The 14,414-nt window shown below is 45.9% G+C and overlaps 1 protein-coding gene across 1 annotated transcript; it reads left to right on the top strand.

The window, feature by feature from the left end:
• Nucleotides 1-3,013: 3,013 nt before the first annotated feature.
• On the top strand, nt 3,014-13,549 carry GALR2 (galanin receptor 2). The gene is made up of 2 exons (XM_032792872.2): nt 3,014-3,727; nt 11,536-13,549. Exons 1-2 carry the CDS (start codon nt 3,372-3,374, stop codon nt 12,314-12,316), a joined length of 1,137 nt encoding a protein of 378 aa, XP_032648763.1. The 5' UTR covers nt 3,014-3,371; the 3' UTR covers nt 12,317-13,549.
• The last annotated feature ends 865 nt before the right edge of the window (nt 13,550-14,414 follow it).

Here is a 14,414-nt window from a genome sequence, read left to right as displayed (position 1 = left end):
CTGAATAGGTTAAGGAGAATGAATTATCTTCTCGCTCCAAGAGGTGATTCTTCAAGGGTCAGGATCTATACAAAGAAAGACTTTGGTCTGCAGTACCATCAATCCAGCACTCAATTTGCACAAACATTTGTAAAGAAACTTTGAAAAAGATCTCAATGCATGTACACATAACTGCAAATGGTAAAGAAAAGAAACCCATGCAAGTCAATTTACACTTGCAATAGCCTAAAAAAAAGAACAGAAAGGGCAGCAAAATCAATACAACAAACTATCAGTGTCTAGGAACAGGCTTTACAATGGAAAGGGGGGTTATTTATATTACAGTAGCACATGGTGGTAGTAGTAATTACTACTAGTAGATCAGGGCTGCATTGTGTCAGATACTGTACAGACACATAGTGAGAAATAGTCTAAATGGAAATTAAGTATTTTTCCCATTTTACAGATGGACAAGGAGGCACAGAGCGACTGAGTGACTTGCCCAAGGTCACGCAGAAAGTCTGTGGTTGAGCTGGGAACAGAACTCCTGAGTCCCAGTCCAGGGCCTTAACCACCCTCCTTTTCTCTTGTTTTCAACAGGATGTCGGTCTTGCATTGTCTAGTGGCAGCTGTCCATTTCTGAAGCCAGGGGCTCAGGCAGTTCCATGCTGCAAGGCTCTTTTGCAAACTGATAGCTTTTCTCTCAGAGTGGTTTTCCTCTTCCCTGCTTTTTAGTGGAAAAGTGCTATCATCTTTGACAGCTGTTATAGTGCAATTTTGATTCTTAATAAGACTCAAACTGACTCCAGGCTCAATGGGAATTTATTAATCAAAGATTATTAGTCAAAGATTAACATTGCACAATACAGAAAGGAAGGTTATATGTTACCAAACTGATGCTGGAGAAGCATCTCTGCAGCTGGGTTCACTCTGAACTCTCAAAACCTCAGTCCCTTATATACCACAGGTGTATACAAAGAGAGAGAGAGCCCGAAATTACTCTCCCCACCACCCAATTACAAGTGGAAATTCCTTGATGGTACCTTAGTTTACATGGCTGATAAACTAAAGATATTTCCAACCAAGTCATTATTACAGAAAATATCTGTGACAACAAGAAATGCCTGATGAGTCAAAAACATTTCTTAACAGTTTATCATTTCATCAATTACAGAACACATTTGCAATAGCAAAAGCAGCAGAGTCCTGTGGCACCTTATAGATTAACAGACGTATTGGAGCATGAGCTTTCATGGGTGAATACTCACTTCATGGGATGCATCTGACGAAGTGGGTATTCACCCATGAAAGCTCATGCTCCAATATATCTGTTAGTCTACAAGGTGCCACAGGACTCTTCCCTGCTTTTACAGATCCAGACTAACATGGCTACCCTTCTGCTACTTGCAGTAGCAAGTATCCCTTGTTAATAACAAGTGGCTCCTTTCTGGACAGCTGGACATATTTTCTGGGGACCACTGGGATGAGAGTAAAAGCTTACACACATTCTACCATTTGGTCACACATTGACGTTTCACCTAAGTTTAAAGCACCTAGAATTATAGACACCGTGCATCAGTACACTGGTTTATATTCAGAGGATTGTGGGAGTTTGGTTCAGGTACAAAGAATTGCGGGCATTTGGTATCTGCTAACGTAACTCATTGCAGCCAGCATCCTTTTCCTAATCAGTGGAGCTGAGCGGATAATTCACAACAAATACTGTATTCGACCTTTTTACCCTCTTTGTTCTGGATAACCAGGAATAAAGTGGGATTCCCTACAATGTGTTTGTTCTCTGAATACAGATGCAGGGTCTTGTAGTTAAAGCAGAGGACTGGTGCCAGCAGATCCACTCTACAACTGATTTGCCTCCGACTTTGTGCAAGTCACGTCATTGCTCTGTGCCTCAGTTTACCCGATGTGCACAGTACCTTACAGGGTTGCTGCGAGGCTTACTTCGTTCATGCTCATAATTAGGTGCACCTATCATTAGGTGCGAAGTGGAAAGTATCAGTGAGTATGTTTATTTGTGGTCACCAAGCCCAAGCCAAGCGAACATCTGCTAAGTGAAACATACTCAAAGAATTGATGGCGTTCCACGACGATAAGAAAATAATTTGGAAAGACACCGAGGGGAAAAAAATGCAATTTTGTAGCTGGTTCAGAGGAGAGGTGTTAAGGGTTTGTTCCCATTACGGCTGGGTTTGCTGGATTTCTTCTTTATCGCTCAAACGATGATCAAGCCAACAACTCTTCTGCAACTTGAAAGCCAAAATAGATCGTTTTGATGCAGGGACCATCTTTTGTGCGTGCAGTCACCAGCACAATGCAGCCCTCAGGAGACCTGGAGCTGCTACCACAATAAAAGAAATAACCATAGAAAAACTGGTTAGCTATTATGCGCTTAATATTTCTCTGATATTCCAACCAGCTCCTGCAGTCTTTCCTTCACTCCTGCAAAACACCCACTAACTTCAAGGTGGAAGGACAGAGGACTCTAGGATTTGCCTCTGCTGGCTCAGAAGAAAGTAGCTAACGAGGTCATAGAAAAAAAAATCAACAGTCCAGCACCTAGGCGCTCTGTTGGATCCAGCCCCCAGAGCCTGTTCCACACGAGCTCGGCGCAGAGTTCTGACACGTGTCAGCGCAGCTCCGTGCAGACGCAGAACGCCAGCCTGCCTGGGACAGCTACCTTCCGCCTGCGGGAGTTACAGGAGGTGTTGTTGGTCTAGGAACGTTATTTCTCTTTACCCACCAGTTTTCCTCTGAGGAGAACTAAAACAGGCAGCCTTTGCTCCACACAGGGGCACGTGGGCAACCTCTGGACCCCCTGATGTTTAGGCACGAAGGAACAGACCAGGGTTCTGGGGGCGGCCAGGAGGCGAGCCTTAGGTTTCCATGGACACCGTTAATTGTATTTCAGGTATTTGTCTCCAGGGAAACCAGAGCCTGGCTCGGATCTATATATTTCCCCCCCGTATGCCGAGCGCACAGAGCGCCGGGCTCCAAGGAAGGAGGGGACCGATAAATAAATAAATAAAAACTGTCAAGAAGTTTTCTCTCTCCTCCCCCGATCCCTTTCAAGACACCGCCGCGATGATCTCCGGCGAAAGAGGCAGCAGGCGGCGAGCGGGGCTCTGAAAACGCTCCTGCGCCCGGCGAGCAGCGGCGCAGCAGAAGAGCGAGGGCGCGAACAACTCCGGAGCAACTTGGGCTGCGGCTAACCCCGCGAACTAAGCGAGACTCCGCGGCGCGGCGCACATCGGGGCAGGGGTTGGAGCTGCGAGTGCCCGGAGGATGCCAGCGAGCAAGGCGCCCTACGCTACCCCCGGCCTGAGTGTCCCTCGCTGAACAGCTGGGGCTGGGAAGGAGCCGGGATCACCGCGGCGATGAACAGCTCGCGGGCCTGGCTCAACGCGTCCGGCGGCGAGGCCGGCTGGCAGCCCGAGTCCGTGCTCATCCCGCTGGTGTACGGGCTCATCTTCCTGCTGGGCACGGTGGGCAACTCGCTGGTGCTGGCCGTGCTGCTGCGGAACGGGCAGGTGAATAACACCACCAACCTCTTCATCCTCAACCTGGGCGTGGCCGACCTGTGCTTCATCGTCTGCTGCGTGCCCTTCCAAGCCACCATCTACACCCTGGAGGGGTGGGTCTTCGGGCCCTTCCTGTGCAAAGCCGTGCACTTCTTCATCTACCTGACCATGTACGCCAGCAGCTTCACCCTCGCCACCGTCTCCCTGGACAGGTAGGAAAGCGGGGAGGCCAGGGCAGCAGGGGGGCTGCCCTCCTTTCAGCCTCTCCTTGGCAAATAACTCCCAGCAACTTTCCTTGGTTACTTGCAGCCAGGCAGAACCTCTCCATCTCTGCCCATAAGGAGGGCCCAGAAACTCTGGAGCAGGAGGGAACTAGCAGCTGCAGCAGCTGCACTGGAAGGGCTAGCAGACGGGTGCAGGGGAAGGGCAGGAGGTGAGCTTCCCTGTGGGACAGAAGGCTCAGCACTGCTTCTTGCAGGGTAGTGCGTTCCTGAAAGTTGCAGAGCCTCAGCTGTCAAAGGCAATGTGCAACCTGGGGTCTTTGCATGGGTGGTGGAAAGAGGCAGCTTAGAGGAAATGGGATGGTGCTCTGCAGAGAAGAAGACTGGGGGATTAAGCACCCTTAGACAGCTGAGCTGAGGCTGCTAAATCACCTGGGACCAGTTCCTGGCCCAAGCCCAGCTCAGAGTAGATGAATTCACTAGGGGCATGGGGCCAAGGACCCCAAGGCATTCCCATGGCTGCTGGAGAGGAAGAGATGAAACTAGAAGCACTTTGCTTTGGAGCGCTCAGTGTGGCTGGCAGAGTTCAGCGTCACCACCCAAATCGTGGTCCACAGGCAGAGCCAAAGTCTCTTCCCACACCTCCCGGAGGAAATCCGGAGTGGATCCATTGACAGGAGTGGCACTACATCAGTATGAGTGAGGAGAGAAGCACAACCTCTTTCCCTTGACTCAGCTCCCCAGAGGAGCCAAGAGGTTTTTCAGTAAAAGAGAAGGAGGGACATCAATAGAAAATGGCGTGGTTTAATCAGAGTTCAGTTAGGCCCAGTCTACACACTTAAAGATTAGATTGACCTAGTGAGGTCCCTCAGGGCTGTGAAAAAAATTATGCCCTATGTGGAGGCAGATAGAATTCTTCCACTGACCTAGCTACCACCTCTCGCAGAGGCGGATTAACTACATCGCTGGAAAAAACCTGCTGTTGAAGGAAGCATCTACACTACAGCACTACAGTGGCCCAACTGCAGTGCTGCTGTAGTGTAGACATGGCCTAAAATCCTTTTTCAAGAGCTGAGAGATTAGTAAGTGGGCTAAGCAGAACCAGTGTAAACTCAGTTTTACATCAGCCCATCGTGTCTATGGAGATGTCTCCGTTCCAGATGCTACAGTGACACAACCACACCGCTGCAGTGTAGACACTCCCTACAGTCAGAGACGGAGTTTTTCTCTGGCTGTAGTTAATCCACTTCCTGAGAGGCAGTAGCTAGCTGATGGAAGAATTCTAGTGCTGTCTACACTGGGGCTTAGGTCAGTTTATTAATGTCTCTCAGAGGTATGAGTTTTTCACACCCCTTAGAGAAGTAGCAAGGTTGACCTACATTTTAGGTGCCAACCAGGCCTGTGTTGTGGGTTTGCACCAATGTGACTATATAGGCTTTGTCTCCACTGCCAAAGAGTTGGGTTTTTACCTCAGGATAACGAAGGTGCATTAGCCAGCCTGCTGTAAAATCCTAGTGAAGACAAGGCACCTGTAGATTTTCCTGCAAGGGAAAGTAGGTGAGGTGAGCCATGGTCAGGGGTGAGCTACAGGTGGCTTATTTCCACTAAGATTTTACAGCAGAATAATGAACACTGCCCCCCACCATCTTTTTTGCACAGACTTGGCCTTTAACTTGACCGGCTCACCCATGTGAAAACTACAACGGCCTTGTCTTCTCTCGGATTTTAACTCAACGTACAAACACATCCTTTGTTTTTGCAATGAAGACACACCTGTGACATCAAGTCACACCAGGGTGATTTTCTCTGCTGGCCACAGAGAGATACAGCAATGGGTAAATGGGTGAAGCATGCAGGTTAAACCACATGAAAACCAAAGGGCAATATTAGCATGAAACGGGTCTCTCTCCCCTACAGAAGCTACAGGAAGACATCCCCATCCCCAAGGAAAGCAGGGGATGAAAAGAGCAAGCTCGCTCATGTACAGTGAGTGGTAGCTTGATAAACAAGGGAGCGTGTTAATTAAACTGAAGAATTTAAATGGAGGTTTTGGAAGTGTGCGCTTCCTGAGTCTCCTGGTGGCATTGCCAGGGCTGCTTTTTTAAGAGCAGACACAAGAGAATGCTGGTGTAAAGCTAACAGCAGAGAAGCTCCTGAGGGTCAGAGCGTGAATCCCTTATGCCTACCGATAAGCATTTACTTACCTGACAACAAGGTTACGTGTGCATGTAACTGCTCACTATTGTAAGGAATGGGTTCATAGTCTGGCCCTAAATGATCAGAAAGTTTTCAGTGTCTAGAATTGCTAAAGGACAACAAAGTTGCTGGGAGACGTATGGGAACAACAGGAGGCTGGGGAAAGGATTTCAAAAGACACTAGCAGCTAGATTCTGATTTCATGTATACTGACACACGTGGAGAAAAGCTATTTAGTTCACTGGAGCCAGTCTAGATTTATGCTGATGTAAGTGAGATCAACATCTGTCACTGATTGTTTTAACTCAAGGCTTTGGGAGATACGGTGGACAGGTTATCAAAACCTGAGAGAGAAACAAGCTGCGACTGTCTGTGATCTTGGCATAGAGGCTCAGAAATAGATGTCACAATGCAAGCAGCAGCCCCTAGCTCATTTGAGGAATTACATAAATCACACCTGCTTTGTAAATAGCATTTGATAAATGGCAAAGTAGGTAAATCTTTTTAAAAAGAGTTATTATAGTTAAACATTTCCACTCACCAACACCTTTTATTTGCATTACTTGAAAGAACATTGCTCTCTAACATACATTATTGAATATTATTATTATTATTTATTATTAAAACACAGGGTGACAATTCTAGGTTGGTCTGGGGGCACCTGACAATAAAATGAATGCTAGTTTTCAATTAAAACTGTCACATCCAACATCGAGGTTTGGAACTAGAATTGTCCCTAATGAAGGCAGCCTGCAGCATTTGACATTTGTAATTGTGATTTCCTCCTGCTGATCTCTACCACCAATTCAGCATTCAAGAGGCTGAGAAGTAATTAATTTGCAGCGAGAAAGGTAACCGTGGCTCTTGAAGCTTTTCTATTAGAATATTTTCTATTTAAAGTCAGAAGTACTCGGCGTTCAGGGTACTTCAAACCTGCAAGATCTTTGGATTTTAAGAGCCAATTAGAAAGATGCCAAAAGCCCTTTTTGCAAACTCTTGGCAGGCCCCTATAACAGAAGCTAGGCAGAAAGTTGTCTTTTCTTTGCCTTTCACAAAAGTGTATTTTATTTTTTATGTCTTATTTGTTTTGCAATAAATAATTGCTTTCAAGGATATGCAGCAGCCACTTGTCACCTAAGGAGTCACAGAAGGGCATGTATATTTCGGCTTGGCAGAATTAAGTTTTTGTTTTTGTATAATTTTGACAGATAAGATCGCTGTTTATTTTTAAGCATTTTTTCTATTTTTAATCAATTTACATTTTCACAGTTGTGGGAAATCAGACGGACGGCAGACAATTATTTAGTGACAGACTTTGAGATTCAAAATATAAAAGCTTTGTAACCCAAATTGTCAACATTACATGTGGCTATGTAGAAAGTAAATAGCCTTACATCAAACCCTAATGCATTCTCAAGCAGCATTTTTCTTACATCACCTATCTGTATATTTTGATTATTATCAATGGAAGTATTTTTTCATCAGTTTGTGTATGTACAGTGATGAAATCAATGTTTGCTGACATTTATGGATAAAAAGCTAATCCATCCAAGCCTATGTATAATTAAAGCAGGTGAAAGGCCTGATTCTCCTCTCTCACCAATGTAAAATCAGGAGTAATTCTATTGATGCCAGTGGAGTTACACCAGTGTAAAGCTACTGAGAACTTTGTGAAAAGAGAACGGAGGCCACAGGAGTTTGATGTATAATTGGAACGTTACTACACTACAATTTAAATCTTCGCACTGTGTGATCATCGTGTTCCCGTTGTTTCTGATGATAGTTTTCAGAGGGAAAAACAGTGGGAACCGTGAATGAGATTGAAGGAAACTAACACCCTCTTGTTTGCTATCTCTCAGTAATCTCATCTTTCAAGACATTTTCAATGTGCCTTCACAGTATTTCGGTGCCAGTCTTCTGGTACAATAATCAAGTCAGTCCAAGACTAAGGATTCCAGAAATGAGGTTGGCATAAAATGCCCTCAGAGTGGTACAAAATGGATCAAAGCTTGTCTTTCCCTTTACTGAGGCACCTCTCCTGCCATTCGATATATTTCAGTTCCAGTCTTGCATTTGATGCAAGCTGGTTAGATTCAACACTCACTTTTAGTAAGGTGCTAAACAAGGGACTCAATCAATGACTTCTCCTGTGGGAGTGGAAGGTGCCCAGAACTCACAGGAGGCACTCAGCTCTTTGCAGGATCAGACCCAAAATGTAAGGGGTGAAATGGTATGAAATGGCAACGATTCTCTAGCAAAATTTTGCAAGCCAAAAAAAGCTATGAAATTTCTGCCATCCGTAGTGCTCTCTTCTTACCACAAGAGCATCAATATTATGTTGCAGTGACAGCCTGGGGAATTAAGCTTTTGGATGACACACGCAGGTCTGAGCTACACCTAAAATGTAGGTTGGCCTAGCTTTGTTGCTCAGGGATGTGAAAAATTCACACCCTCAAGAGACATAGGTTTGCCAACCTAAGCCCTGGTATAGAGACCGCTAGGTCAATGGAAGAATTCGTCTGTTGACCCAGCTGCCACCTCTCAAGCAGGTGGATTTACTACTGAGATGGAAAAACCCCTCCTGTCGCTGTAGCAAGTGTCTGCATTCCAGAGGCACATCTGTTGCTGTAGTGCTTGTAGCATAGACATACACTTCAAGCACTTAGCATTTCAATGGTTATCAGTGCAATAGCTGGATGGGATGGATTCTACAACCGCAAAGCAGAGGCTAGAGGGTAGTTTGCACTTGTGCAGGCTTCCGTCAGTTGGTTTCAGTAGACATCAGTTTAAACAGGGTAGGCTTGAAAAACAGAGCTCTCAAAACTTAAATTTTATGAGTCTCCTCCCCTCCCCCTCCTCCATATAGGAAAAGGTTAGCTCAGGGGTAGGCAACCTATGGCACGCATGCAGAAGGCAGCACGCGAGCTGATTTTCAGTGGCACTCACACTGCCCGGATCCCGGCCACTGGTCCGGGGGGCTCTGCATTTTAATTTAATTTTAAATGAAGCTTCAATATTTTAAAAACCTTATTTACTTTCTATACAACAATAGTTTAGTTATATATTGAAGACTTATAGAAAGAGACCTTCTAAAAACATTAAAATGTATTACTGGCACGCAAAACCTTAAATTAGAGTGAATAAAGGAAGACTCGGCACACCACTTCTGAAAGATTGCCAACCCCTGAGTTAGATCCTGATGAATGCAACTCCGGTTGCCAGTGAGAATCCAAAGGCTGCAGAAATGGGGGATTTTCCATTCCTGTAGGGTTTGGGCTTGACCCTGCAATCAGAAAACAACCCTTACTCCAGTGAACAGTCCCACTGGCTTCAGGAAAAAGGGCCGTAGGGTTGGGACTTAGATGGATCAGTTCCTCTTTAACTAGCATCTTTCTCATGTTTTAGCTGGAGACTGTTTACCAGGCAATAACCATCAAGAGGAATTTACTAGTGGGTGTATTTGGATGCTAAAAGCATGTTTAAAAAGCTTGCTGTGAATTACATGTACATTTTAAAATTCATGCTGCTCAGGATTAGGGTAAAGCTATGTGCAAACGACTTTAACCAGTAAGATCTCAGTCCTGCAATGAGCTTAGTACCCTGACCTCCCACTGACCAGCCACCGCTGGCTGAATATCAATAGCTATTTGCACATCCTCCGCAGAACATTATACATAATCATCCTAACTGATGTCTTTGTGCCCCTGGTAACACTGAATATACTTTGGGAGGTTTTTGATGGGCTTTGCAATGCAAGTCTATTAATTTATACTAATTTATGGTTACAGTTAATAACAATGAAAAAAAACCCTTTAAAATGGTACATCAACCACATGTAATGACCCCCCCAATAACCCCCCCACCGGGGAACAGAGCTGAAAGTCTGAGCTGTTACTGCTTGAGCTGAAGGATTCTGCATGAGAGCTAGGAGCTGCAGCAAACTCACATCCTCTGTGGATTGGGCCCAGGTGGAGATGGGGGCGAGGAGGGGGAGATGTGTAACCTACAGGACAGCTGATTACATGTCATCATCTTGTCACTTCACAAGCTTGTTTTGAAATGAAGCTTCAGTGTGGGAGGTGACCAAGGGTCAGCACCATGCCCTGTTTCATGAGAAAAGAACAGGAACTCTGCATCTTTATTAGATGAAGGTCCTGCTCCTATTAAAATCACTGGCAAAAACTCTCAGCGGCTTCAGTGGAAATGAAGTTGATAGTGATGAAGAAAAAACCTTAGCCCTGTATCACTCCAGTGTAACTCCTCTGAAGTCAGTTACACCAGCATAGATTGCAGTAATGAAATGGGGAATCAGGCCCTTGTTCCCTCTGCCTGATGGAAAAAGAGAAATTCTTCTCCCTGAAAAAGTGACGGGTCATGCTCTTTCCCCGAGGACAGATCTGTTGGTAACCAGGAACTTAGTGCCAGGTGCAGAAATCAGAGAGCTGACTGTTTGTGGCAAATAAAATAATTCTCCAGCCCATATACCAGTGGACCATCAACCATTCTTTCAGAGCCAATTCCGTAGGGAGACTCTCTGATGGATGTGGAGCTGATGAGATATAAATATTTTACATCTCTTAAAGAGCCACATGGTCAAAAGACCAGAGCAACATGTGCCTGCAAACAACAGCAGGTGCAGGTGCATAAAACAGGTCACTGTGTTCACAAATACAAAATGTACGTTTGCAGCTGCATTTTCAAGACAGCTCCAGTCATGGAAAGCACAGGCCTTTGACTTTGCTGCTTGTACTATGTAATTGTCATATACAGAGATGGGCAAAACCAGAAGTTCAGATTTAAGTCCCTTTGGATTTTGTGGAGGATGGCATTTCAAAAACTGAAATCCCTTCAACCGTATGGCTTTGGTTCCAGTTGGATCCCAAACTGAGGAAGCCTATTTTCTAGTTCTGTTCTGGATGTAACCAAGATATCCATGAGAATAAGCTTAGGGATCCATCCAAGGTGACCGAGCTGTTGAGTGAGTGAGATTCTGACATTTCGGAAGCGGGAGCTTCCAAGATGTAGGTGCCATTTAATTCAAACCAGATTCCTAGTCGTAATTCAGCCTTAAACTCAGATCAAACCCTAAAAATGATTTGGATTATTATATTATATTATATAAAATGCAAAAGACATGGTGAAAATCAGTGACAAAAGAAAAGTGTGAGTTACCATCTTCTCTGCCTGGTCAGGCAAGTTGTTTACCTGGAGATTTGTCACCAGGGTGTGACTTTACAGCATCCTAGCTAGCTTTGCACTGATTGTCTGTTTGGACCCAGCTACCACGCACTCAACGTTTGAGACAGCAAGATGTCAAAGGACATCATGGAACTTTTAGTGCATGGTAACAGGGTCCGTGTGGCCAGTTAGCGCGTGGCAGGCTAGTGCACTGTAGATTCACACCCTGGAGTGTCGTGCACAAAGGTTCTGTGGAGATAAGCCCTTGGAAATGGGACAATTAGTTGAATGAGAAATTACATTAGAAGTGCAAAGTTTTTCATTTTAACTCTTTTTCTCCTTGTGTTCTCCCCACATAGCCGGCCTGATGACGTTTTCTCTGTTTTAAATAGAACTGTCGTTTTGTTTTGTTCTCTCCCTTGCAGGTATTTGGCCATTAGATACCCTTTGCATTCTAGAGAACTCCGAACCCCCAGGAACGCACTCACAGCCATTTGCCTCATCTGGGGTCTTTCCTTTATTTTCTCTGGCCCGTACCTCAGTTACTACCAGGAGTTCCAGATGGCCAACCTGACCGTCTGCCATCCCATCTGGAAGATCCCCCAACGCAAGATCATGGACATCTGCACCTTCATCTTCAGCTATGTCATCCCAGTGCTGATCCTTAGCCTCACCTACATGAGGACTATCCGTTACCTCTGGACATCCGTGGACCCCATTGAAGACATGTCCGAATCCAAAAAGGCCAAGCGCAAGGTCACCAGGATGATCATCATTGTAGCTGTCCTCTTCTGTCTCTGCTGGTTGCCCCATCACCTGATCATCCTGTGCGTTTGGTTCGGCTATTTTCCCTTCAACCATGCCACCTACGTGCTCAGGATCCTCTCACACCTGATCTCGTACTCCAACTCCTGCGTCAACCCCATTGTTTACGCCCTGGTCTCCAAGCATTTCCGCAAGGGCTTCAAGAAGATCTTCAACTGCCTCTTGCACAAGAAGGTGGCCAATAAGGTACATGTGGCACAGGTGACCAACACTGTCAGCACCCTGGAGGCGGATCTGACTGAAGTGACGCACATCAGCGAGCCCCCTCCTGCCAGGTCCTTCACCAGCTGCCAGATCCCAGGCCAGCCATGGGGGGAGACGGAGCAGCGAGGGCGCCAGCAGAAAATAGCCAACTCCTTCATCACCTTCAATGTCACTTAGTGGAACTTCTTTCCTATTGGCTTTGAAAAAAAATATCTTCTGACTCTAGGGCAGTGTCACGTGGACCTGGGTAGGACTGAACTTTGGCTTTAATGTACTGCTCACAGGAATCTCAGCTTTTAAAATGCTGCTGCTTGCTAGCCTCTCAGCCACCACGTGAATGATTAAGACTGCTATGTGGAATGTGCTTTCATTGCCCTCCTCTTGGCATCATCACATAGCTGCAGTGATCAAAACCTATGTTCCCCAAACCAATTCCTACACGTGCTAGCATGCGGCCCCCCACTTCGTTATAATGGTCAGGCAGTGTGTATGTGGGGAAGTGCTGGAGGGGGTTAGATTGGAAACAACTTATTTTATTTCCTTTGAGGAAGAATTTTGCATCTTTGATAGTCTTACAGAGCCACTTGGCTGCAGGAGAATGGCCTGTGGGAGCCATTTATAGCTTCCCTCACTAGCCTCAGCCTTAGAACATTCTCTCCAGATTGCTCTGCACTTCTAAAATGGAGATCCTGCTTCGGTGCACATGGCCGACTGAGGAAGCTCGTTGCTGCGCTGGTAAAAGTCATTCCATTATAACAGCCAAAAAAAGGGGAGTGGCTTGCTGAATGACCGTTCTGCTGTCACATGGGAGTGGGGGACAGGTTTCAGAGGGTTTGTATAGAAAGGCACAGGAAGAAAGCTCAGTTCTCACAGGTTCTCCTTCTGTGATCTCACCTTTTTGCAGGAGTCTGTTGCCGTGGCAATGACGATGATGTTGCAAATGCAGCATTATGAGCCTGGTTCTTCTGTGCCAGGCCCCTGGTGTGGTCACTTGCACCAGTGCAAAGGGCATGTAAATGGCAGCCAGCCTGATTGGTGTAAATAGCAATGCAAGGTGTGGGTGGAGAAGTTGTCACAGTGGGATTGACAAGGAGGAGAACATGTGCAGAAGGACAAGTGGGTTGAAACATAAAAGTGCTCTAGTCTTCTTCTGCAAGCAGAAAGGGACCAGTACAGCTGGAACCTGGGCAGGGGCACAGAAGGGGAGATTTCAATAGAGTTACACTAGCATAACAAACAAGAATTTGACCAACTCCCTTTGGTATCATGTTGAGTTTGCAGGTTCTTCAGACCCAACCGAATGGCTATACTCACATCTGGACTTCTAAAGGCCAGATTCTGTGGAGTGAGTCCACTGAAACCAGTGAAGTTCCTTGGCTGAAAAGAAGAGCAGAATCCTGCTCATTATGCCCCCACTCCCTGAATGTTTAAATGCCTTTCACTTGCTTTGCACATCTGCCCTGACTGCTACACACACTCGTGTTACACCACATTGGTTGTTACACCACCATTTTCTGAGCAACTTTCACCATTAATCTCACTGCAGATTCTACAGAAGTCATGCTCCCTGACTCCAGGCTGCATTTAGCTGAATTAGGCTCGGAGTCCGGGAAGACCCTTTGAACCTCATGTGACACCTGTGTAAATGTTTAGTTGCTACTGCTGAGTACTTGAGCAGGGTCACTGGAACCATTTGTATAGCGGGGGCCCTGAAAGTCACTGAACCAAACTGCAAACCCAAGGGAAGCCAGGCATTGGGTTGCTATTAGTCCTTCAAGCCAGGGGATGCTGCTTCACGCTACTTCCCTTCCAGCACCTTTGGACACGAATCAGGCTCCAAATTGAGAAGTTTCTTTCCCTCACCTTCAAGGTCTTTCATGGTTCTGCCCCTCCCCCTTAGTTCACTCATTGTCCTTCCTGATGACAGCCTCAGTCAGCCACTTGTCAGCTTCTCACACAAACATCTTCTCACTGCCCCTCCCCTGGAATTCCTGCCCTAAACTGATATGAAAGCTCCCTCCCCCCTACCAACCCCAACCCCAACCCCAACCCAACCCTCCTTCTCCAAATCCCTCCTTTGCCAGAATCAACAAGCCAGTCTATGCGAGGCATAGTTAAGAAAAGTTGGCATTTTATCTACCATAATACAAACATACAGTTACCAATGTATATTACAATTCTCTGTTTTTAATTGTATTGCATACATCACTGTGTTATTAGCTTGTAAGATCACTGGGGTCAGAGAACATGTCTTCATATGTATGTGTAGGGAGTG

This window comes from Chelonoidis abingdonii, chromosome 13, assembly GCF_003597395.2.
Source record: "Chelonoidis abingdonii isolate Lonesome George chromosome 13, CheloAbing_2.0, whole genome shotgun sequence".
NCBI lineage: Eukaryota > Metazoa > Chordata > Testudines > Testudinidae > Chelonoidis > Chelonoidis abingdonii.
This window is presented reverse-complemented; position numbering and strand designations above follow the sequence as displayed.

Coding starts and splice junctions, on each gene's coding strand:
- GALR2 (XM_032792872.2), top strand. CDS start 3,372: ATGAACAGCTCGCGGGCCTGGCTCAACGCGTCCGGCGGCGAGGCCGGC. Junction 3,728..11,535: donor GCCACCGTCTCCCTGGACAG/GTAGGAAAGCGG, acceptor TCTCCCTTGCAG/GTATTTGGCCATTAGATACC.